Source organism: Mercenaria mercenaria, chromosome 1 (assembly GCF_021730395.1).
Source record: "Mercenaria mercenaria strain notata chromosome 1, MADL_Memer_1, whole genome shotgun sequence".
In the NCBI taxonomy this organism is placed as follows: domain Eukaryota; kingdom Metazoa; phylum Mollusca; class Bivalvia; order Venerida; family Veneridae; genus Mercenaria; species Mercenaria mercenaria.
In genome coordinates, this window is record NC_069361.1 from 67,743,380 (window position 1) to 67,769,812 (window position 26,433).

The window sequence follows — 26,433 nt, forward strand, 5'->3', positions numbered from 1 at the left end:
TACCGACAATCTAAGTTAATTTGCCTATTGACTGTCGTGGATAAAGTACGTAATTAAAAGTTTACTGTATTGTCTACGTGTATACAATTTCCCTTTGTAGCTCCACTATTCTGAGAATAGCGGCCCTACTCTACTCGCCCCTGCGTCGGCATCGGGCTCAGTGTCGGCGTAAACTTTCTTTCTTGGTTAAAGTTTTTCGGCTACCTTTGTTTTTCTGTCGTATCTTTGTTACTATTGCTTATATCTTACTGCAACTTCACATTAACATTGTCCAGCATACAAACAAAGTATGCGCAGGGGCTGGGCCCATAATACAGAAGGTCAGGTCATCAAGGTGTTATACTTAGGTTATTTTTAAGGTTAAAGTTTTTTGGCAACCTTTGTTTTTCGGTCATATCTTTGTTACTATTGTTTATAATAGCTTACTGTAAGTTCTATAAACATTGCCCAGCATACAAACAAACTATACGCACGGGCTGGGCCCATAATACATAAGTCAAGGTCACCAAGGTGTTACACTTGGGTTACTTTTAAGGTAAAAGTTTTTCGACAACCTTTGTTTTTCTGTCATGTCCTTGTTACTATTGCTTATATCTTACTATAACTTCACATAAACATTGTCCAGCATACAAACAAAGTATGTACAGGGACTGGACTTATTATACCCAAGGTCAAGGTCACCAAGTTGTTATACTTGGAATTATTTTCAAGTTGAATTTTTTCGAAAGCTTCGTTTATAGACATATCTTTGGTACTGTAAAAGATAATGACTTGAAATTAAATATATTTCTTTATAATCATCAACTACATGTGTGTTTACAATCCCCATAACTCTAATAGTATTTTTTGACAGAATTATGCCCCTTTCATACTTAAAGTTTGTTTGGCAATCTTCGCTTTCTGGATATAACTTTAGTATGATATAAGATAACGACTTGAAACTTAAAATGCATATTCATCATCATCATCTGAATGTGTGGTAACAATCCCCATAACTCTGATTTGTATTTTTGATGAAAAGAATGCACAGAATACTGAAATCTACATACCTTAATAACTTAATTATAATACCTTAATTCCGTGTTTCTAACTTTTCATAGATTTCTATAATGATTGTGTATTTAATTCAATAAAAAATAATTAACTGTACATAATTATGTAGGGATATACACTGTGTTTAGTCGTCATAATAACGAAAAAAATCGGTATGACACGATAAAGAATATTTTCGGTATGACTCGTGGCATACAGACACTAAATAGAAAAATGGCGCGAAAAAAAATGGTAGTCGCATAATGGCGGATACAAATAGTCCTCAGTTTTTTGCTCTGTAGAGATATTTTCCTTATTTTCTTTTGCATTTTTTTTTTTGCTAAAATCACATGACAGATCTATGCTTGACATGTAGGTAGCATTTTCATAATGAAATAACAACATTACAGAAATTTTCATGAAAACTTAGATCATACACCACCACTATAATTTTTGGTCTCATTTTTAGCTGATTTTGCAGTTTGTGTGTTTTACTGAAAAATATCTTTCTTGCATCAAACATGACCCCCACTTTTCTTTTGATTTTTATTTAGCACTGACAATATTCTTCAAGAAAATGTAAGTTACAGACATTTAAAATGGGTCCTGATGCGTGCTGCGGTCATTGGAAATAGGTCAATTTACCTATAGAATAAAGAACAGCTATTTAGTGTGTTATAACCCCGTGAGGTCAGCCTAAATAATTTGGTGGTATAAACCCGCGCTTAATCGAATCACGTTGTGAAGTTTACGTCTCAACACCGGTTATAACGGAAAGAAGAAAAAACAAAAAACAGCAGTTTGCAAAGAAGCGACGATAAAGTTAATATCAATTTTCACCAATTTATAAACAATTAAAGGAAGCTTACATGTCCGAAAAATATGCACTTGTTTGTATGCCAGTGAAAAAAACTCTAAAATGAATTTGTTGTTGTTGTTGTTAAACTTGTTTGGCTAAGAATATAATTTGGGAATAAGAGCTTTTCCCATTTATTATTGTCTATATTGAATGCAAAAAGATTTAGCGACCTGTACATAGACACATACCTTAAGTCATTGAACATCAAACAGTGATAATTAAACTGATAAGCTGTGCATTACTGACCACAGAAAAAAAATACTGCAAAGTACAGTGCTTTAGGGTATAGCGGATTTTAGGGTATAGATGATAGGTTGATAAATTTTATATTTATACTTGAATTATTGTATAAATTTTCATATCATTCTTTTACTGGCATGCAAACGACACTCTGACATACATTTTAAATATTTGCTTGTTGTGTTATTTTTCATATACATGTCATCAAATGTAAAATAAAGCTATCCCCTATAGACTAAATCAGTGTATATGTAAAAAATGTCAGTGAATGAAAAGTATTTGATAGTAATTTAAAAAGCTGAATGTTTTTGAAAAGAGAATACATTATTATTCTGATTTATAGTAAAGAAATCTTGGAAAGTTTGTTAAGATGTGGATTTTAAACTAATAATGGAAAAAACGACCAAAGCTATCCGGTACATCCTAAATCAGGGCATATGTAAACACTGGCTTGGAGAGAAAAAAACACATGAATTTCTATTAAAAGCTGAATGTTTTAAGAAGAATAGATGTTTTCTGTCTGATATACTGAAAAAAAAGCACTACTTACTATTTTCATTTCTTTGAATTGGAATGCAGGAAAAATTAGTTAGCTATCCGCTATACCCTAAAGCACTGTATTGTCATCAGTTGGTCGTTGGCTAAATTGCCTAAAATTTTTGTTTTAGCCAATTTAGGTCCACCTTTTCTAAAAAACTATAAGAGCTACAGCTTTGAAACTTTGCAATTTTTTTTATCATCATTTGATGACTATGTAGGCCAACAAACATAACTCTAATATGCATTTTGTCAGAATTTTGGCCCTTTTTGTACTTAGAAAATAATTATGATTTTCTTGGTTAATAATATTGGGAATAGTGGATAAACTCAAGTTTTAACCTTTTTATATCACCAAATTTTTTTTTTTAGTTTCTTCCACTCTAAATTTTTATCACTATATTCTTTCTCTTTTTGATTTTGACGCGCAAAACGTCTACGTTCCCGCAAGGGATTGGACGTCAACGGAAGATAGATAGATAGTTAAATTGTTTTTATAAGAGCTACAGTTGTGTAAAACAGGAGTACGTCAGTCTGGGCTTGTTATCCCGCGACGAAAGTCGGAGGGATATAGTTTTGGCGTTGTCCGTTCGTCTTTCAGTCCGTCCGGAGCCATATCTAGGAAATGATTGGGAATATTTATTTAAAACTTCATATACATGTTCACCACTATGAGTCCTTGCGGCCCGTCAAGTTTCAGTCAGATTGCCCAAGTAACACCAGAGTTATGGCCCTTAGAAGTTTCTAGTGTTAACTATATAGGGTACTATAAATATGGCAATTTCTTCATCATAACTTTTGATATATTTGACCTAGAACTATGAAACTTTTAATAACAGAATTTAGATCACCATAATGTGGTTGTGTACGCACAATTTTGTTCGGATTTATTTGTAAATTAAGAGTTATTGCTCTTTAATTGTATAAAAATCCACATATTTGTACATAACAAACTTACCATTTGGTAGAATTTCATTAAATTTCTTTCATTCTTTTCCATGAACATTTATTGTAAACATGTGAAGTTGTGTACCCCCGATACCTTGATCACACCCCTCCCCCTCCCAATCCCCCCCCCATCCCCCCCCAAAAAAAATAAAAAAAATCATTCCTTATTTTAGATTTTTTTCAAACAAACTTCATATACATGTTCACCACTAGGTGGTTATGGGGCCCATCAAGTTTCAGACAGATTGCCCAAGTAACACCAGAGTTATGGCCCTTAGAAGTTTCTAGTGTTAACTATATAGGGTACTATAGATCTATAGATATTCTGCATCATAACTTTTGATGTATTTGAACTATGAAACTTTAACAGAATTTAGAGCACTATAATGTGGTTGTGCACACACAATTTCGTACGGATTTCTTTTGTAACTTCAGAGTTATTGCCCTTTAATTGTCTAAAAATCCACATATTTGTACATAACAAACTTACCATTTGGCAGAATTTCATTAAATTTCTTTCATTCTTTTCTGTGAACATTTATTATAAACATGTGAAGTTGAGCACCCACACCTGGTCACCCACTTGCCTTGGTCACACCACCCCCTCCCCCTCCCAACACCCCTCCCCCCCACCCCCCCAAAAAAAAGAAAATAATATTTTTTTTTTCATTTCTTATTAGTCCCCTACTGGTTGAAAACCAGTTTCGGGACTAAAGGAATGCGCTTTTCCGTCATTCCGTCCGTCCGCAATTTCGTCCGGTCCATAACTCTTTTATCCATGAAGGGATTTTATCATTACTTGGCACAAATGTTCCCCATGATGAGACGACGTGTCATGCGCAAAACCTAGACCCCTAGCTTAAAGGTCAAGGTCACAATTGGAGGTCAAAGGTCAACAGGGCTTTTTTCCTGTCCGGTCCATAGCTCTCCCATCCATGAAGGGATTTTAATATCAATTGGCACAATTGTACGTCATAATAAGACGATGTGTCATGCACATCTTTCACAACCCCTAGCTCAAAGGTCAAGGTCACACTTAGTAGTCAAATGTTAACATGGCATGAACAGGGTCTGTTTCGTGTCCGGTCCATAACTCTGTCATTCATTAAGGGATTTCAATATAACTTGGCACAGATGTTCTCCATGATGAGACAATGTGTCATGCGCAAATCCCGGAGCCCTTGCTCAAAGGTCAAAGACACAATTGGGGGTCAAAGGTCAATAGGGCTTTTTTCCTGTCCGGTCCATAACTCTGCCATCTATGAAAGGATTTTGATATTACTTGGCACAAATGTTCCCAATGATAAGACAACGTGTCGTGCGCTAAACCGGGACCCCTAGCTCAAAGGTCAAGGTCACAATGAATTAAAGGCCAAAGGTCAATAGGGTTTTTTTCCTGTCTGGTCCAGAACTCTGTCATCCATCAATATACTTACAGTATTACTTGGCATAAATGTTCCCCATGATGAGACGACGTGTCATGCTTAACACCCAGAACCCTAGCTTAAAGGTCAAGGTCACAATTTGAGATCAAAGGTCAAACGGATTTTTTTCCTGTCGAGTCTATAACTTCGTGATGCAAAACAGGATTTAAATACCAGTTGGCACATTCCCCTGGATGAGACAACATGTTGTGTGCAAAGCCCGGGCCCTAGGTCTAAGGTCAAGGTCATACTTAGAGGTCAAAGGTCAAATTCTAGAATGACTTTGTCTGGAGCATTTCTTCTTTATGCATGGAGGGATTTTAATGTGACTTGGCACAAATGTTCACCATCATGAGACGAATTGTCTTGCGCCAGAACCAGGTCCCTGGGTCTAAGGTCAAGGTCATACTTAGAGGTCAAAGGTCAAATTTAAAGATGACTTTGTCCGGACCATTTTTTCTTCATGCATGGAGAGATTTTGATGTAACTTGGCACAAATGTTCACCACCATGAGGCACACTTTTTTAGAATTATGTCCCTTTGATGTTACTATAAATAGATTATATTGTAACTTTTTTATTACTGGCCATAGGGAAAAATCGAGACCACTTTTCTGTGGTACAACATGCTTGTTACATCCAATATTTAGGTGTATTTTGATCTATCTCTACTTGGTAAAGATTTTCTTTTGGACTTACATTATATAGATTTTTTTTATTGATTTTTTTTTAGGATTAATTTCACTTTGTTGTTACTATAAATAACTTTTATGATAACTTTTTGTATAATTGGCCAGAAAAATTCCAAATGAAAACAACTGTACGTTTTATATATGCAATTTAATCAAGTGCTTGTTATATTATGCAATCTGACTGAAGTACTGATCTTCTAACGAAGTCTGAGAACACCATTTACATACGTCTTCTGTAATTTGGATTTCCATATTGCTATTTTATTTAACCAATAAACGACTTGTTAGAATGCAAAGTAAGAAGTTGCAGTTATTCCACTCGAACTCGGGACCCTCATACTAGCAATGGCTACCGACTGAGCTAACGCTATCTGACTCATTCCGACATAAAATTGTAAATATCAAAGTCAAGGCTACAGTAGATTGCTAAATTGTAAGTTAAGCCGATTGCTACGAAATGGTCGTCAACGAGGCTATGAATAGCGTTCCAGATCCTATCGTAGCGAATAGAGATGTACTTTAGTCAGATTGTATTATATTGTAATATACATATGTTTAACATCATTGACAATATCATTCATTATGTTATACTGCATAAGAATAGGTGCTTCCAGTAGGACTTTGTATTGCTGCAATACTTCATTCATGTTTGATTTTTCAAACTTCCTCATGATATTTATCAACATGCAAGTTGTACCATTCCCCCACCTCACTCCCCCACCCAGTCATGCCCACCACTGATCATGCATCCTCTGCACCCCCCCCCCCCCCCCCACTTCACCCTTTTACCCCTTTTTTGTTTTTCATTTTTAATTTTCCACCAATATTTATAATCAACATGTGAAATTTTGTTTCCTCTCCCGTTCCCCTGCACCCCTACCCCCTAAAAAAATAAATATATACATATATATATTTCCATTCCTTTTTTTTTTTTAAATGTTCAAACCTTCAACATGTTAAGTTGTGACTACACAAACCTTGCCCTCAGCCATGTTCAAGATATCTTACCTGTGTTCTCTTAAGGACATTCTGTTCTTTTAAGTTCAAATGTACATGTTAAACAGCAACACCTGGTGCCAAACCACTCAAAGACAATATTTCGTTCCAGTTAAACTTCAAGCTCACATTTCAGTTAACTGCATTTAATTTTAAAAGCTAAGCTTATTACAGTAAGCATATCCCATTCAAAATAAATTCTTTAGTCAGGATCAAAGTATCATACATTTATTATGTACTCTTTAATTAAACATTTGTTTTCTGTTAAATTGATTTTGACTAATGAAATTATTTGCTTCTTATTAACATCCTTAACTTTATGCCGGATATATTTTTTTGCCATTCCTCACCACAAACCATTTCGGCGGGGGATACCAATTCATCGAATTTGCTTGTTTCAATTTAAGAAAGATCTTTCATTTTAAAATGTGTATGATTGGACTGTGAACGATTGATGGGGAAATTTTTCAAAGTGTTGCCACTTGCTCAAGGCCAGAGTGTCAGTGGTAAATTTTTAGCTTGACTATTCGAAGAATAGTCTAGCTATTCTACTCACCCTGGCGTCGGCGTCACACCTTGGTTAAGTTTTTGCATGCAAGTACATATAGCTATCATTTAAAGGCATATAGCTTTGAAACTTATTTATTCTTTTTCTAGGTCAATTACCAACCTCACTGGGTCAAGTTCCATAACTCTAACATGTATTTTGAGCAAAATATGCCCCCTTTTGGACTTAGAAAATTCTGGTTAAAGTTTTACATGCAAGTTACTATCTCCAAAACTAATGCAGATATTGAATTGAAACTTCACATGTGTCTTCGGGGTTATAAAACTAGTTGATAGCACCAAGTCCCATAACTCTGACCTTCATTTTGGCCAAATTATGCCCCCTTTTGGACTTAGAAAATTCTGGTTAAAGTTTTGCGTGCAAGTACATGCAGCTATTACTAAAAGGCATATAGATTTGAAACTTATTTTTTCTTTTTTTAGATCAATTACCTACCTCACTGGGTCAAGTCCCATAACTCTGACATGTATTTTGGCCAAATTATGCCCCCTTTTGGACTTAAAAAATTCTGGTTAAAGTTTTGCGTGCAAGTACATACAGCTATTACTAAAAGGCATATAGATTTGAAACTTACTTTTTCTTTTTCTAGATCAATTACCTACCTCCCTGGGTCAAGTCCCATAACTCTGACATGTATTTTGGCCAAATTATGCCCCCTTTTGGACTTAGAAAATCCTGGTTAAAGTTTTACATACAAGTAACTATCTCCAAAACTACTACAGATATTAAATTGAAACTTCACATGTGTCTTCCGGGGTTATAAAACTAGTTGATAGCACCAAGTCCCATAACTCTGACATGTATTTTGGGCAAATTATGCCCCCTTTTGGACTTAGAAAATCCTGGTTAAAGTTTTGCGTGCAAGTACATACAGCTATTACCAAAATGCATATAGCTTTGAAACTTATTTATTCTTTTTCTAGGTCAATTACCAACCTCACTGGGTCAAGTTCCATAACTCTTAACATGTATTTTGAGCAAATTATGCCCCCTTTTGGACTTAGAAAATTCTTGTTAAAGTTTTACATGCAAGTTACTATCCCCAAAACTAATGCAGATATTGAATTGAAACTTAACTTGTTTCTTCGGGGTTATAAAACTAGTTGATAGCATCAAGTCCCATAACTCTGATATGTATTTTGGTCAAATTATGTCCCCTTTCGAACTTAAAACTCTTTTGATATTTAACATTTTGGGTAATAATTTCCTGCTTCTGTGACAATATTTCGAATAGTCGAGCTTGGCTGTCTTATGGACAGCTCTTGTTTTTTTAAAATTGAGATTTAAGGAAAAATAATTGTGTTCACATTTAATTTCGATTTTCTGAAGTAACTAAGTTTTTTTTTAATATTTAAGATTATTGGCATTGAATCACATGCCTTGATGTTACAACATAGATTGAGCCCTGTTTTGGTTATCTTTTAAGGAAGCCATCCATTTGGATTTATTGAAGGTCTTGACTTTGGTTCTACCCAGGTCATGCTTCTGCCTGAAATAATGCCCAGTGGGGCAACTGGAATCTCTGCCACTATAATGTAAAATTGTCATATATGAACTGTGTTGGTGTCTCTGACTGAAAACCAAAGAAAACAATGACTCAAAATAAAATTCAGAATATCTTGTTTGATGTAGGTTGTTGTAATGAATGAAGTGAAGGCAGGATGCTGAGGTGGACTGTTCATCTTGAAGGTGGTCCAAGACGAGTAAACCATGCAGCAGTCGCCATCGGGGAAAAAATCTACAGTTTTGGAGGATACTGCACTGGCGAGGACTATGAAACTAGACTACCTATAGATGTTCATGTGCTAGATATCAGTAAGATATATTTTTAGATATGATGAAAACATAGTTTAATGGCTAGTTGAAAAATTCATGGTTTGTGATTATATTCTTTAACAGATATGTTTTTTAGTGGGATATCATCTTTTAAATAATGTCTGATTTTACTGTTTATTTTTTATGTTAGAAGGCCGCACATGAAATAAGAATTTGTTGCATATTATTGTTGGATATGTTGGTATATTTCTTTAAGTCCTTCCTTCTTTAGATAACGGTACTATAGTTAAATTTTGATATAAGGAAACTTCTAAACTGACTTTCACCTTTCTTATAGTTTCCTTGCGGTGGAAGTTGCTTCCTGTACCAGCACGGCGCAACCTTCCACTCTCACCTTCAGGGGATCTAACAATTCCATACCAGAGGTATGGACATTCTGCAGTGGCTTATAAGGATTGTGCATATATCTGGGGTGGCAGAAACGACACAGATGGGGCGTGCAATGTTCTCTTCATGTTTAACACAGGTCAGTAATTTTGATTCGAATCCATGTGTTTTGCCTTGCTTGTACAGAAAGTTTAACAGGTTGTATTTTACAGCTATAAGTGACTGATTTCTGGATTGCAAATCAGGGGCCAGGGTGCTGAGGTCATGGGACTGGTCTACAACAAGGTTGTCAAAATGGCTTGGCAAACACTCATAAATGCTGGCATTTTGCCAGTCCTGGTCTACAAGTTCTATTTTAAAACCTGGACCCCTGGCAGTACTCACAATTCTTCATAATAATTGATTTTGGAGTTTACAGTCATTATTTCTTCTGAATGAATATGCACGTCAGTAGTAACATGAGATTTGTGAATCATCATGCCCATTAAACATTCACTTCTACACGTACATTTTGATATACTTCTATCTATCTAACATTGTGTACACAAAAAAGAGATTTGCTTTTAGCAGTTTGTTTTCAGCCGATTTAATGGCTGTTACTGAGTCAACTCTCAGTTAAAAAATGTATATTTTACCCAAATTTGAGACTGATTTTGAGATTGAATTGTCATTGTGTATTTCAGTTTTGAGGCTGTGGGGTAATGTGGAAACAAATGGACCGATACCAGGTGCAAGAGACGGCCACTCAGCTTGTGTTATACATAAAAAGATGTACATATTTGGTGGATATGAGGAAGCGGTAGGTAGCTGTGTAAAGTGCTTTTGAACATATGTATCATGAAAAGGGGCACTTTTTGAATCTGGTACAGTATGAAATAAAGCCCGCCCCCTTAGCTCAGTAGGTAGAGCGTTGGTCTACGGATCGCGGGGTCGCGAGTTCGATCCTAGGGCAGGGTGTATGTTCTCCGTGACTATTTGATAAACGACATTGTGTCTGAAATCATTAGTCCTCCACCTCTGATTCATGTGGGGAAGTTGGCAGTTACTTGTGAAGAACAGGTTTATACTGGTACAGAATCCAGGAACTCTGGTTAGGTTAACTGCCCGCCGTTATATGACTGAAATACTGTTAAAAAACGACATTAAACACAAAACTGACAAACAGTATAAAAATAACTATAAATCATTTGATGGGCATGAAATTTCAAGGCTTTGACAAAAAACAGCTGTTTCGTGGGCATCAGTTTTTGTGGTTTTGGCAAACACAGCTTTTTGTTGGAATATGAATTTGTGGAATTAGCAATGATATGTATGGGAATTCCATTTTTTTTTTTTTAGATATATAATTGGAATAATTTTATGGATTGACAATTTGGCACAGTCACAAAATCTACAGAAAATGAGTCCCCGTCGAATGTAAATGATGTCACTGTGTTTGAACAAAGTTTGAATCTTGTCTAGTATGATTTTTACAGATACTGAGAAATCTATCAAATTGTTTTAGAGGGCTTACCGTAACTTTTTCACTTCAACTTTACTTACCTCAAGTAAGTCCTCTGCCTTTGATTCATGTAGAGAAGTTTGCAGTTACTTGTGACTGGTGCAAAATCCAGGAACACTGGTTAGGTAAACTGCCAACCATTACATAATTGAAATACTGTTGAAAATAAAATAAAAAGATGATCTGTGCTCATTTTTAGCTCATCTGATTTTTTGAAAAAAAATGATGAGTTATTGTCATCACTTGAGCGGTTGTCGGCGTCGGCGTCGGCGTTGCCTGGTTAAGTTTTGTGTTTAGGTCAGCTTTTCTCCTAAACTATCAAAGCTATTGCTTGGAAACTTGGAAGACTTGTTCACCATCATAAGCTGACCCTGTATAGCAAGAAACATAACTCCATCTTGCTTTTTGCAAGATTTATGGCCCCTTTTGTACTTAGAAAATATCAGATTTCTTGGTTAAGTTTTATGTTTAGGTCAACTTTTCTCCTAAACTATCAAAGCTATTGCTTTGAAACTTGGAATACTTGTTCACCATCATAAGCAGACCCTGTACATCAAGAAACATAACTCCATCTTGCTTTTTGCAAGAATTATTGCCCCTTTTGGACTTAGAAAATCAGTTTTCTTGGTTAAGTTTTATGTTTAGGTCAGCTTTTATCCTAAACTATCAAAGCTATTGCTTTAAAACTTGCAACACTTGTTCACCATCATAAGCTGACCCTGTACAGCAAGAAACATAACTCCATCCTGCTTTTTGCAAGATTTATGGCCCCTTTTGGACTTAGAAAATATCAGATTTCTTGGTTAAGTTTTATGTTTAGGTCAACTTTTTCTCTTAAACTATCAAAGCTATTGCTTTGAAACTTGCAACACTTGTTCACCATCATAAGCTGACCCTGTACAGCAAGCAACATAACTCCATCCTGCTTTTTGCAATAATTATTGCCCCTTTTGGACTTAGAAAATCATTTTCTTGGTTGAGTATTATGTTTAAGGCAACTTTTCTCATAAACTATCAAAGCTGTTGCTTTAAAACTTGCAACAGTTTTTCACAATCATAAGTGGACACTGTACATCAAGAAACATAACTCTATCCTGCTTTTTGCAAGAATGATGGCCCTTTTTAGACTTAGAAAATCATGGGTAGGACAATATTTCTATTATACAAAAAAAATCAGATGAGCGTCAGCACCCGCAAGGCGGTGCTCTTGTGTTATTCAGTTTGACAATCATGCAGATTTTGAGAAGAATTAAAATTCTTGTTTGCAGAAATTTCCTTTCAAAAATATTCAAGTACATTTAGTTTTATTTACAGTAAAGTTTCTAGTCTCAAATTCTGCCTTACTTTAAACCTCAAAGGTTAGACCTAGACTGCAGATTCCTAGCACTAGTAAAAAAAGTGTTTGGTCCAGTGTTTCCGTAACAAGGTTTTCCCCTGAACCTCTTTAAATGGAAAACAGTACCATTGATACCGGTATTGTATGACATTCTAAAGAATTCTAGGGGTGGTGATAGGATTTTGTAAATTTTCAAAATATATTCATCGTTCTTGATATACTATAATTAAACAAGTTTGATGGGGGTATAACTATTTTCCATAGTAAATTTCAGCCATTTTTGACACCTGAATTTCACAAAAATAACATTTTTTAACTGTGTGAATGGATTTATTTACAAAACATTCGTAGTATCTTACTTGGCGTGAAAGCAATATTTCCATATTTAAAAAAATCAGGGGGAAAAATCTGAAATAACTTAGTCATAAATTAACGTTGTTATAGATGCTTAAAAAAAATCAATAGGTTATATCTGGATCTTGCAGAACTAAGTAGCAATTTGAAAAAAATAAATAAGCAGTATATGAAATGAAACTTTTATTATGATTATGACTTCATTGCAAATACAGTTTCATATCATGATGGAGAACACCGTTTTGGAAATGTGTTTGTGCAGAAGTTAGTGCTCTGAAAAGATCACAGTCTTAAGATGTTTTAAGCAGCCAGTCAAGGAAGGGACTCAGTCTCACTGCTTTAAAGCAGGTGGCTGCTGAAGACTAGTTGGAATTAGAAGAAAATATGAGCCACGCCATGAGAAAACCAACATAGGGGGTTTGCGACCAGCATGGATCCAGACCAGCCTGCGCATTCGCGCAGTCTGGTCAGGATCCTTGCTGGTCGCTTTTAAAGCCTATTGGAATTAGAGAAACTGTAAGCGAACAGCATGGATCCTGACCAGACTGCGTGGATGCGCAGGCTGGTCTGGATCCATGCTGGTCGCAAACCCATTACGTTGATTTTCTCATGGCACGGCTCAATTATTATCAATTTGTGAAGTTTGCTGGATTGTGGCTTAATGCAGGTGGTTGCTTAAAATAGGCAGCTTTTATGGCAGGTTCTATTACTTCACTAAAATTGTTTGCAAATGGTAGGGTTTGCTTTCTTAAGCTCAAAAGTTAACAAAGATATGAGCCATGCCATGAGAAAACCAACATAGTGGGTTTGCGACCAGCATGGATCCAGACCAGCCTGCGCATCCGCGCAGTCTGGTCAGGATCCGTGCTGTTCGCTAACAGTTTCTCTAATTCCATTAGGCTTTGAAAGCGAACAGCACGGATCCTGACCAGACTGCGCGGATGCGCAGGCTGGTCTGGATCCATGCTGGTCGCAAACCCACTATGTTGGTTTTCTCATGGCGCGGCTCAATTATATTGTACATTTGTTATTTTCACAGATTGACAGATTTTCTGATGATATTTATTCCTATGACTTTGAAACAAAGACATGGGCATATGTTAGAGCTAAGGTAAGAGCACTTCGTACTCACTTTTCATCTACAGTAGATTTTAAGAGCAGTATGGTGGCAGTTAAAAGGGGCAGGGCTGGAGGCCCCACTGCGTCACTTTAGAAATAAAAGTCATCTACCTATGAACAGCTTAGAAAGTTTTAAGTTTTTGAACTCAGTTATGATTTCAAAAGCAGTAACTGAAAAACACAAAAAAAAACAGTTGGGGGAATTGAAAATTGTTAGAAAAAAAATAGGAAAACAACTATTTGTCAGCGAAAGCAAGAAAATTTGCTTTTCAGATGTATTTACAGATACATATTTCTGAAGTTTGTGCAATGGTTAGATCTCTTCTAGAATTTAAAAATTATGTAATATGTAGGGTTTTACAAAGTTAACAGTAAGCAGGGAAAGAGTACACATTATTGAATATAAAGGGGCAAAAAAGACACTCTTTATTCAGAGAATATAGCTGAAATTACCATGGTAAAAACATTTTAGTTTTAATGTAGGTTGGCACAGTCTGAACTATTTGTTTACTGGTTGGTTCAATAATTGTAAGCTTTAAAGAAATCTGTGATTTTGATAAGAACTGCTGAATGGATGTTGAAGATTTTCACTCCCTGAACCTTCTTGTATTTTGAATTCCTCCTGAAAAAATTGGTCTAGATATATTGACACTTACTGATATATTTCTAGTCTTGAAGGGTAAATTTGCCACTTTATTTGTACCTCTTAATTCTCAACTATAGTTTATAAATTTCAGAAATAATATATAGAAGAACCAGGTTTTGATAAATTGAAACAATACAAAGAAGTTTAAAACAGGGGAGTAATTTTAGAGGTGTAGCCGCAGTGAATAGTACATGCGGCGAATAACTGTTTCGTTTGTTGAGATATTTAAGACTTTGCTCTGCTCTATATGAGCCGTGCCATGAGAAAACGAACAAAGTGGGTTTGCGACCAGCATGGATCCTGACTAGCCTGCGCATCCACGCAGTCTGGTCAGGATCTATGCTGTTCGCTTTTAAAGCCTATTGGAATTTGAGAAACTGTTAGCGAACAGTATGGATCCTGACCAGACTGCGCGAATGCGCAGGCTGGTCAGGATCCATGCTGGTCGCAAACCCACTATGTTGGTTTTCTCATGGCGCGGCTCATATGATGTTTCTATTCTAATATGTCTTTCATGAAAACTGGTGAATGGAATAGGGGAGCCCTGTTTCATGGTGCATGGATGGCGCCAAATAGTATCTATATAGTAGGTTGACATGACGTCAATTCTAATCATGTTTAGGGTTTATATACAGGAAGTAATTAAGAAATAATATTTGTCGCTGAATAAATCACTGTTTGGAGTTCAGATGCGAAGGAATTATATCACAAGGGCGCAGCCCAAGTGATATAATGCTACGCATCTGAACGACAAACAGTGATTTATTCAAGAGCAAATCACTAAATGAGATATATTATTTCAATTCTAACACCTTGTCACGGACTTTAAAGTCAACCCTTGTCGGCATGCATTAAAAATTTGCCTGTTTTCAGTCGGGTTCTTTTCCAGCGCGCCGCTTGACACTATGACGTAATAGTTGTGACATCAGAACAGTGAATTGTTGTTTAATAATTCACTGTTTCCAGCCTTCTTTGCTTAAAAGGAAAATGAATCGGATCGTGTTAGAATAATAAATAATATGTTGATGTGATGTCAATATTGCTGTGTTTTTTACAGAAATATGCATGGACTTTTCATATTTAGATTTTGAAATGTTAATTTTGTTCATGTGCATCCAGTTGGCTAGCTTTTCCTTATAAACTTATTTTAAAAATTTTGACATAAGTCGGCTAAAGTTCCAGTGAAACAGAACAATATCGGAAAAAATAATTACATAATGATAAGTACAAATCTTGATTTATTCTAATATGTGATTATATAAGAGTTTTTGCATGCTCTTTAAAGAAATCGTTTAAAATGTTATGGGATATGAAATAAAGTAATAAATCCTCATCAGAGAGTTACATAGTACTTTGAAAAGCCATCAGATCTCTGTGCAGATCGTAACACTTATATGTATAAAATAAATGAATTTCAGGGTACGCCTGCAAGATGGCGTGACTTCCATACAGCTGTTGGTATTGATAGGTTCATGTATGTATTTGGAGGGCGGAGCGATCATGGCGGCAACATGTTCACAAATATGGAGCTTTACTGCAATAAGATACAAGGATTCGATACAGTCACAAACACCTGGTTCCAGCCTGTTACGCATGGTCTCATTCCAACAGGGCGGAGAAGCCATTCTGTGTGTAAGTTATTGAAATATCTGATCTAGGACTGTAACCATTACAGGGATGTAAAATTCCACTCGCACACTCGCATTGGCAAGTTAAGGTCTGGATAGGACGATTGGACCTTGCTGTATACTTGACGGAGCGGGCAATTGCTTTTTGCGTAGTAACTTTACCAAAATTCAGCAAAAAAATGTTTTGAATTACATTGTGAAAAAAATAACAAACCTTAGGTCGGTAGACGCTTACCAATAATGATTGCATGCTAGACTGTGATTATTATTACTATTGATGCAATTATTACAAGAAATTCATTTACCATAAGCCAGTCAAGATAAACTTATTTATCGGAGTTAATGTTATTGTTGTCACCGTTTATTTTCTCGTACTTTGTCAAAGCATACCAAACCAACATCGTAGTTTATTATGTCTCCCACTGGGGGAGACATATTGTTTTTGCCCTGTCCATCCGTCTGTCTGTATGTCACACTTCATTTCCGATCAATAACTAGATAACCATTTGACCAAGAACCTTCAAACTTCATAGGTTGGCAGGGCTGATGAAGTAGACGACCCCTATTGTTTTTGAAGCCACTCCATCAAAGTTCAAGGTCACAGGGGCCTGAACATGGAAAACCATTTCCGATCAATATCTTGAGTACTACTTGACCCACAATGTTGAAACTTCATAGGATGATTGGACATGTAGAGTAGATGACCCCCAATGATTGTGGGGTCACTCGATCAAAGGTTCACAGGGGCCCGAACATGGAAAACCATTTCCGTTTGGTAACTTGAGAACCACCTGACCCAGAATGTTGAAACTTATTGTAAAGGATGATTGGTCATGCAGAGTAAATGATTCCTATTGATTTTGGGGTTGCTCTGTTAAAGGTTAAGGTCACAGGGACTTGAAACATGGAAAACCATTTGATAACTGCTTGACCCAGAATGTTGAAACTTCATAGGATGATAGGACATGCAGAGCAGATGACCCCTGTTGATTTTGGGTCACTCTATTAAAGGTCAAGGTCACAGGGGCATGAACATGGAAAACAACTTCCGGTCAGTAACTTGAAAACCACCTCAGACCTGACTCAGGATGTTGAAACTTCATAGGATGTTTGGACATGCAGAGTAGATGACCCCTATTGATTTTGGGATCACTCTATTAAAGGTCAAGGTCGCAGTGGACAGACCATGAAAATCCATTTCCGGTCAGTAACTTGAGAACCATTTAACCTAAAATCTTCAAACTTCATAAGGTGATAGGACATACAGAATAGATGACCAATATTATTTTTGGGGTTACTGGTCACAGGGGATTGAATATCGACAACGCTTTTCAATCAATAACTTGTGAACCACTTGACCCAGAATGTTGAAACTTAAATAGGATGATTGGACATGCATAGTAGATGACACCTACTGATTTTTGGGTCACTCAATCAAAGGTCAAGGTCACAGGGGCTGAACATAGAAAACAGTTTCCAATTCATAACTTGAGAACATAAGGCCCAGAATGTTGAAACTTAGTGGGATGAGTGGACATGCCAAGTAGATGATCCCTGTTGTAGCCAACCATCAGTGTCCCTTTGACTTCTACTCCTGTCCCCTGTTGACTTCTTGCCTATACGACTATGCATTGGGGGAGACAACTGGGTTGTGGAGATGACAAAAATACAGTGAAAGAAAAAGAAAAAAAGTCTGCTGTGAAAAGAAAATTTTAGCAGAACAAATACAATTGATTAAAATTGAAATGTAGTGTACAAGAGAATATTATTTGTCTACTGTGTGTTTTATTTTAAATTTTTTTGTGGTACCTAAAAGTGACAGTATTAAAAATGACTGCTCACTAAGGGCGAGTAAAGTTTACTGGCTACTAGTCCTGTCAGGCGAGTGGTGTGAAAACATTTTTTACACCCCTGCCATCAGATATCTCTCTTTAATAATGTATTATTTTATAAGTTTGTTTTTAATCAGTTGTTGAAAAATTGTTAACTTATATGGACCTCTGATTGCTTCTTGCATCCTAATAAAAGGTTGTAGAGATCAGAGTCAGATTCCATCCTGAGGTGATTTGAATACAAAACTCTAAAGATGTGCCTCTATACATTGTACCACCTTGCCTGTCCTAAATTTATACTTTTAGCTGAAGTGCTAATTTTTATACCCCAAATGAATATGGGAGCTACATTGCAGTCATGCATTTCTGTCCTTTGGTTCATCTATCTGTCCGTCATGTTTCTTTATATTTTTCAACGAAAGATTTTTATAAAACTAACATCATTTGTTTACCTTATCAAAATGAAGCGCAGAGCACAAATCCCAGGCTCAAGGTAAAGTTCATTCTTGGACTTCTATGTTGTTGAAACAGCTCACCTCTTCAAGACGACCTGTATAGCACACAAACCAGGTTCAAGGTCATTGACACACAAAGTGGTCAGATCACTTAATTCGTGTCTGCCCATAATCTTCTAAACTACTGGGAACTGTTCATAAAACCAATATCAGTTTTTAACCTCATTAAGATGATGTGCAGAGTTCACAACCTGGGATACTAGGTCCTAAGTCAAGGTCACAATTAAAGGTCAAAGCTCAAAGTGCGTAACTTCATGTGTGCACAATATCACAACTGCTTTTAAGATTTTCGTAATAAAACTAGCATCATTTGAGAGTTTAGTAAAGATGACTTGACGTTGTAGAGCACATGAGCCAGTCACAAAGTCAGATGTCAAAGTAACAAAGGTCAAAGATCAGATAGCTTTAATTTATGTCCACTCTGTATCTTATTAACCACTGAAATGATTTTTATATAACTAAGCTATCAGTTGATATTTTCATTAAGAGGACATGCAGAGTCAACGTCCCACTTGAAGGTCAAAGATGCTGTTTCCCTGTGTCACAAGATGTGGGGTATTATATTAATCACCTTTAGTAATAGCTTTAGTGATATTTTCTCTGTTTTTAATGCAGAACCACAAATTCTAGTGAAATATATGAGCCGTGCCATGGGAAAACCAACATAGTGGGTGTGCGACCAGCATGGATCCAGACCAGCCTGCGCATCCGCGCAGTCTGGTCAGGATCCATGCTGTTCGCTAACAGTTTCTCCAATTCCAATAGGCTTTAAAAGCGAACAGCATGGAGCCTGACCAGACTGCGCGGATGCGCAGGCTGGTCTGGATCCATGCTGGTCGCACACCCACTATGTTGGTTTTCCCATGGCACGGCTCATATTATCTTTTACCTATTGGGGATGCAATTTCTTTTAAAGTTTTGATGTTATTCTTGTGATGCATATACTGGTACATATAAAGGAAATGCAAAAATTGAGCCCATTAGTCCTGTATGTGCAGCTGGTAGTCCTTTGGCCCAGAATGGTTATTTGCTCAATATTAATGCAATAACTAATAATCTGAGTTCAGTACTTCTACTTTAAGAACATGTATGTTACCCTTTTGCTACATTTTAGGCCTTCGGCAACACTGAAACAAGTTTCAAAAGTGTTTTCAAACCACTAGTCTATTGTTAGGTAGCTCAGTCACGGGCAGTCTTATCATAATTACCCTTCTCTGTTAGATTTACTTGTCATGTCTTCTGTCCAGAGACTGAAAAACTGAGAAAATGTTCATTTTTAAACTCATTTGAAATGAAAGCCATTGTGTAGTGGTTAAATAAGCACCAATGTTTTTTTTTTTTTCAGTTACATACAAAAAGTGCATTTATATATTTGGTGGCTATAATGGACAACATGATCTTCATTTCAAAGACATCTTCAGGTTTGATACAAGTAAGACAGTTTAATGTTTTATTCATAAATTTTAATTTTCTAATTTCCAAAGTGAATGCACATTCTTCTATGTACAGGATCCTGGAAATATATGTATAGTTATAAATGTTCTCTTTAAATCTTGGGGAAGGAATAGGGAAGTAACAGATAGAAACTTGTTCAGTACTTGTATCTTTGTACATTTTCTCTGCTGTTTGATTTATATAGCCTGTGTGACCCTAACAAAATTTCTTCCAGACTTGGCAGTTGGGCACAAGCTACAATTCATTTATTTAGGGTGTCAATGAATTAAAAGGATCAAGAGTTAATAATTCGACCATAGGTATACATTAGTGTTTAAGGTCCTCTTGACAGAGGTAATTGCCATCCATACTTGAGAATGTTTTTATTAATTTTTATTTTTATTGTCCGTTATTTCCAGAGAGTAAAGTTGTAAGAAATATCGTACAAATCACACACAAATGTTTCATTTCAGGAACCAACAAATGGTCATTAGTGGCAGTCCGAGGAACAGGACCATGTGCAAGAAGGCGTCAATGTTGTTGTAAGATAGGAACAAAAGTTTACCTCTTTGGCGGCACAAGGTATAGAGTCCTTATGCTATGATATTTGTGATTGTTGAAACATTCAGTCATTGAATTGGTGTAAGTAGCTCATTATGGAGAGGTTTTGGTGTCCATATATGACACCATTTTGGTGTTATATATAAGACTTGTCTTTAGATTCCAGCATCTGACTGGCTGATTCTGAACACAATTTTGACCCTGCTAAATTTCTATGATATGTATTTAGTCATTTAGTTTAGGTAGCATCACTTTTTAGTTCGACTTTTCGAAGAAAATGTAGAACTATAGCACTCGCCCCGGCGTTGGCGTCGCTATTGGTTAAAGTTTTTGATAAAGTCAAATATCTCAGTTACTATCAAAGCTATTGACTCGAAACTTAAAACAGTTATTAACTATCTAAGTCTACACAAGGAGAAATAATCCTCATAACTCTGATTTGAATTTTGATGGAGTTATGCCCCTTTTTGACTTAGAATTTTTGGTTTAAGCTTTTTATAAAGTCAAATATCTCTGTAACTATCAAAGCTATTGACTTGAAACTTAAAGTTATATACTACCAAAGTCTACACCAGGAGAAACAATCCAAATAACTCTGATTGAATTTTGACAAAGTTATGCCCCTTTTTAACTTAGAATTTTTGATTAAACTTTTTGATAACATCAAATATCTTTGTTACTATCAAAGCTATTGATTTGAAACTTAAAATGGTTATTTAATGTCAAAGTCTACACCAGGAGAAATAAGTCCCATAACTCTGATTGAATTTTGACAGAGTTATGCCCCTTTTAAACTTAGAATTCATGGTAAAAGTTTTGGATTAAGTCAAATATCTCTATTACTATCAAAACTATTGACTTGAAACTTAAAATAGTTATTTACTATCAAAGTCTACACCAAGAGAAAGTTCAAACAAACCCCATAACTCTGATTTAAATTTTGACAAAGTTTTGCCCCTTTTTAATTTAGATTTTTTAGTTAAAGTTTTATAATGTTTTTACAGGAAAAGCTCTGATTCAGAGTCGAGCACTGAAAAAAGTCGAGCGCGCTGTCATACTTAAAGGGGTGTTCACTGAAAATTTACTGACTGAATAGTGAACAGTGTAGATCATGATTAGCCTGCATGGCTGTGCAGGCTGGTCTTGGTTTGCACTGGTCGCAAAGGCACTTTCACTTGCCACCAGCAGGCTTAAGGTTAAAAATTTCAGTGTGTTAGCTGGTGTAGTCTATTAGTAAGGGAAACATTACAATGAGGGTTGTGCTTAGGCAGGTACATTTTAAGTCATTTTAAATCTTCAGTTACTTGTAAAATATTCAGAAACACTGATAGGTCAGTAGACCATTTTACTTAAAAGTTGTTAAGAACAGCATTAACATTAACTTTAAATACAAACATTCAAAACAAAATTTCTATGTTTTTTTCGCATGATTTCAGTCCGACCAATCTGGCACCACAGGATGTGGACGATGCGGAAGTTCCCTTGATGGATCTATCTGATTTACATGTGCTAGATCTAGAACCGTCTCTCAAAACTCTAGCCAAGTTGGCTGTCCTAGAACACAAGTTGGACACATCATGTTTACCAAGGGATATAAGGTATATACTTTCTATTGTGCCCTGGGCATATAGCGGGTAAACTATTTTTCCATTAGTCCGTTCGAACCAGATTGTCTGTAGCCCACACTAATGACCCAATTAAGTTCATACACTCAGCAATCCTTGTCGAAAGACCTACAGACTGACCTATATATAAATGACTGACCCTCATTTATGACCTTCACCTTAAAACTTGAAATCTTAATAAACTCCTATCTTGGTCAACAAACCTTGTGGCAAAGCCTACAAAGTGACCTACTGTGAAATAATTTTTGTTCACAATGGACAAATTGTCACGTATTGCAGGTTATTGACTTTTGTTATAGTACCAGGGTAGTCAGTGTAACTTGAAGTACAGTTCACACCCAGTGATTTTTCTCAGCATTAAACACAAGGGACGTTTCCTGTAGAAAGAGAATGTCAAGTGGTAATGATTAAAAGAAAGTTGTCCTAAAAAACAGAAGTACAAGTAGTATTTCAGATTTGCTACACATTTGAAAAAACACTTCTGTTTTGAATATTAATGTTTACATAATTTAGTAAGAGTTCTTTGTGGAATTTGTTGCAAAATTTTAAAAAAGTTCTTTTGTTGTCAAATTTGAAAGGAAAACATATATTGTTTTGTAGTGGGGAATGCACCCAAATTTTCAGCCAAAATGTTCAGAAAAAACATGATGTAGCCAGAAAAAGTTGTGTTATTTTCCTTTTATGTGTATTTATAGTTATCTGTATAATAAACAAAACCTGCCGTCAATATCAAATGTGAGAAAAGTATAATCTGTATATTTTTTCAGATGGGAGTTAGCTGCAATGACAACACCAAATGTGATAACTAGACCAATTAACTCTAACGGATGATAAACTCTAACAGACGATAAACTCTAACGTACTATATGCAATATTGTGTTAAGGCTTCATGCATGCCATGTCACAATCCACCTGGACATTGTAATTTGCAATGGTGGTTTGCATTTATAAGTATGGTATACCAGTACATTTTGTTATATATCACATTGTTTCTGTTACCATACTTGAAAACTGCATGGTAAATTTCAGAGTGCTCTTTTCAGTCTTGATATTTTTGTAATACCTAATGTTATACATACGAAATTTCAGGTGCAAATTTGTGTTTCACAAATACAACAGGTTCACAATTAGTTGTGATTCTTTTATATTGTTTTTTTTTTTCCTAGCCTAATATTACAGTGTTACATGTGCAACGTAAGTATTAAGTATATTATTTGGTACACGGAAATAACTTTTTTTAGCTCACCTGTCACAAAGTGACAAGGTGAGCTATTGTGACCGCTTGATGTCTCGAGCGTTGTCCGTCATGCGTCAACAATTTCTAAAAAAATCTTCTTGAAAACCACTGGGCAGAATTACACCAAACTTCACAGGAATGATCCTTGGGTAGCCCCCTTTCAAAATTATTCAAAGAATTGAATTCCATGCAGAACTCTGGTTGCCATGGCAACCAAAAGGAAAAACTTTAAAAATCTTCTTCTCAAAAACCAGAAGCCCTAGAACTTAGATATTTGGTGTGAAGCATTGCCTAGTGGACCTCTACCAATTTTATTCAAATCATGACCCCCGGGGTCAAAATTGACCCCGCCCCAGGGGTCACTTGATTTTACATCGGAAAATCTTAAAAAATCTTCTTCTCAAAAACCAGAAACCCTACAGCTTAGATATTTGACATGTAGCATTGCCTAGTAGACCTATACTAAAGTTGTTTAAATCATGACCCCGGGGTCAAAATTGACCCCGCCCCAGGGGTCACTTGATTTAAGATAGGAAAATCTTCAAAAAAATTTCAAAAATAAACCAGAAGGCCTAGAGCTTAGATATTTGACATCTAGCATTGCCTAGTGGACCTCTACAAAATTTTTCAAATCATAACCCCCCCCCGCCCGGGGTCAAAATTAACCCCGCCCCAGGAGTCACTTGATTTTACATACTAGGAAAATTTTCAGAAAATTTCTAAAACTAAACCAGAAGGCCTAGAGCTTAGATATTTGACATGTAGCATTGCCTAGTGGACCTCTACAAAATTTGTTCAAATCATGACCCCCGGGGTCAAAATTGACCCCGCCCCAGGGGTCACTTGATTTTACATACTAGGAAAATCTTCAAAAAATTTCTAAAAATAAACCAGAAGGCCTAGAGCTTAGATATTTGACATGTAGCATTACCTAGTAGTCCTCTACAAAATTTGTTCAAATCATGACCCCCGGGGTCAAAATTGACCCCGCCCCAGGGGTCACTTGATTTTACATAGGAAAATCTTCAAAATTTTTCTAAAAATAAACCAGAAGGCCTAGAGCTTAGATATTTGACATGTAGCATTGCCTAATAGACTTCTACAAAATTAATTCAAATCATGACCCCCAGGGTCAAATTGACCCTGCTCCATGGGGTTACTTGATAGTAGATAGAAAATCTTCAAAATTTTCTAAAAATAAACCAGAAGGTCTAGATCTTAGATATTTGACCTGTAGCATTGCCTAGTGGAACTCTACCAAAATTTGTTCAAATCTTGAGCCCCAGGGTCAAATAGGCCCAACCCCAGGGGTCACTTGATTGTACATAGGGAAATCTTCATAAATTTGCTAAAAATAAACTAGAAGGCCTAGATCTTAGATATTTGATATGTAACATTGCTTAGTAGACTTCTACAAACTTTGTTCAAATCATGACCCCCAGGGTAAAATTGGCCCCGCCCCAGGGGTTACTTGATTGTACATCGGAAAATCTTCCAAACAATCTCTAAAAATCATCAGTTTGACATTTGAAACATGTAGCTCATATTACTCAGGTGAGTGATCCAGGGTCATCTTGACCCTCTTGTTTTTAATTTGAATAGCTTCATTGACATTATTTACCATTTTTCTGAGAAAAGATACTGTAGATATGATTTTAATGTGATTATCACATTTTGTTTGTTAATGACATTGTTTTTGAAAATACTTTATATCCTGATGACTGTTTATCTACCAAGTAACTTTTCTAGAAAACAATATACAGATGTTGTTTATTTACTGTACATGTGGTTAGTTTTGCAGAACGAAATGTTTTACATTTTATTTAATGGGAAATATTTGCAGAAAAGTTTCGGCCAAATGATACTGTAAAAACGCAATCATTGACGTATTAAAAAGGTTCTCACACTTAAAACAGAACAGCTCAAAAAGTTCATAGGCAAGTATTGATAACCTGCCTGTTTGAATATTGATTGTAAGTTCATCTAATCTATTCAATCATCCTTGACAGATAACAGTTTATTATGTTTATATAAAAAACTCATAAAAGCATTTTTACTTGGAGAACATGTTAAGCAAAGTTTTTGTTACACAAGGCTGTGGGGAGTGGGTGAGGGGCGGGGGTTGGGAAGGGGGCTGGGGATTACTGATAATTCATCACTGACAGTGTGTCAGTAGTAACATGGCAGTTTATTTAAACATTAAAAACATGGCATTTTAAATCTATTAGCAGGTAAATTCTGAAAGATGCTCATTGTTTATATTATACTATATTGTATTTTGTTTTAATTTAGATAATGCTTTTTGGAAATGATCACATTACAAATGCTTTGTCGTGGAAGTAAATTGTGTGATTTTGAAACAAGCTGTTTGTGATAAAAGTAATTTAGGCATTGTCCGTTTATTTTTTGGTGGGTGGGGAATGACCCGACAGTTGTCCTTTCAGAAATGTTGAGGATAAATTCACTCTGTCACTTGTGATAAACAAATCATAGAGTCAAGCAATTGCAGAGTCTGCCTAGTTTACTTTATGACATGTGTAAACAAATATTTTTGAAGTGGTTTTAAACTGTTCATTTTTCTACAAGTAAATACAAATAACTAAAAAGAATTGTTACTGCGATCTGAAACATGTTTTGTTTTCTCTAACTTTTAAAGTGTATTTGTTATTTATTTCATTAGTAAATATTACTGCAAATTATCACTGTTTAGTTTTTTTATTGTTTGGGTTCATATTTCAACCATGAATAGTACCGTGGTAGAATATTCAACTTTCCACACACCAGCGGGAGGGTGAGTTTCACCATGTAACTTGGCCAAAACAGTTGTGATGGGCAAATAGTGGAAGATGGCATTTTCCCTTTTCAGTAATGGTTACTGAGCAGAAATTTGGGCATACTTAAGACTGCTGCCAAATTGTTACACTGCTCAACAAATTGTAGCAGTAGATGTTCAGGTGTTGACGAAGTTCTGTTTGTAAGCATTCAGCGTATAATTAGTGAAAATGGAAATATATACCAGGCATATAAGTACTGTAGTGAAAATTGGCATCTGATTAGTGAAATGGTACTTAACCCTTACCTTGCTAAATTTCTATAATGAACTTGTCTATCTTTACATTTGGATAGTACCATTAACTGTTAAAAGGGGTGCTTATCAAAAAGATACTGACTGAATGGTGAACAGTAC

At 35.9% G+C, this 26,433-nt stretch overlaps 1 protein-coding gene across 3 annotated transcripts; it reads left to right on the top strand.

The window, feature by feature from the left end:
* The first annotated feature begins 1,755 nt into the window (after positions 1-1,755).
* Positions 1,756-25,945, top strand: LOC123535232 (kelch domain-containing protein 3-like). Of its 3 annotated transcripts, none has more exons than XM_053550031.1 (10): positions 1,756-1,854; positions 8,928-9,110; positions 9,409-9,597; positions 10,142-10,257; positions 13,689-13,760; positions 15,833-16,046; positions 19,735-19,821; positions 20,297-20,405; positions 21,821-21,982; positions 22,777-25,945. In XM_053550031.1, exons 2-10 carry the CDS (start codon positions 8,957-8,959, stop codon positions 22,838-22,840), a joined length of 1,167 nt encoding a protein of 388 aa, XP_053406006.1. In that variant the 5' UTR covers positions 1,756-1,854; positions 8,928-8,956; the 3' UTR covers positions 22,841-25,945. The 3 variants fall into 3 exon arrangements, with proteins under 3 accessions (XP_053406006.1, XP_053406023.1, XP_053406012.1); XM_053550037.1 differs by lacking the exon at positions 1,756-1,854 and adding an exon at positions 1,904-1,922; XM_053550048.1 differs by lacking the exon at positions 13,689-13,760.
* The last annotated feature ends 488 nt before the right edge of the window (positions 25,946-26,433 follow it).

What these genes read in the sequence shown, in the direction of transcription:
- LOC123535232 (XM_053550031.1), top strand. Translation starts at nt 8,957, where the DNA reads ATGCTGAGGTGGACTGTTCATCTTGAAGGTGGTCCAAGACGAGTAAAC. An exon ending in TCTCTTCATGTTTAACACAG is followed by an intron (nt 9,598 to 10,141) that starts GTCAGTAATTTT and finishes TGTGTATTTCAG; the next exon opens with TTTTGAGGCTGTGGGGTAAT. An exon ending in TACCTCTTTGGCGGCACAAG is followed by an intron (nt 20,406 to 21,820) that starts GTATAGAGTCCT and finishes GCATGATTTCAG; the next exon opens with TCCGACCAATCTGGCACCAC.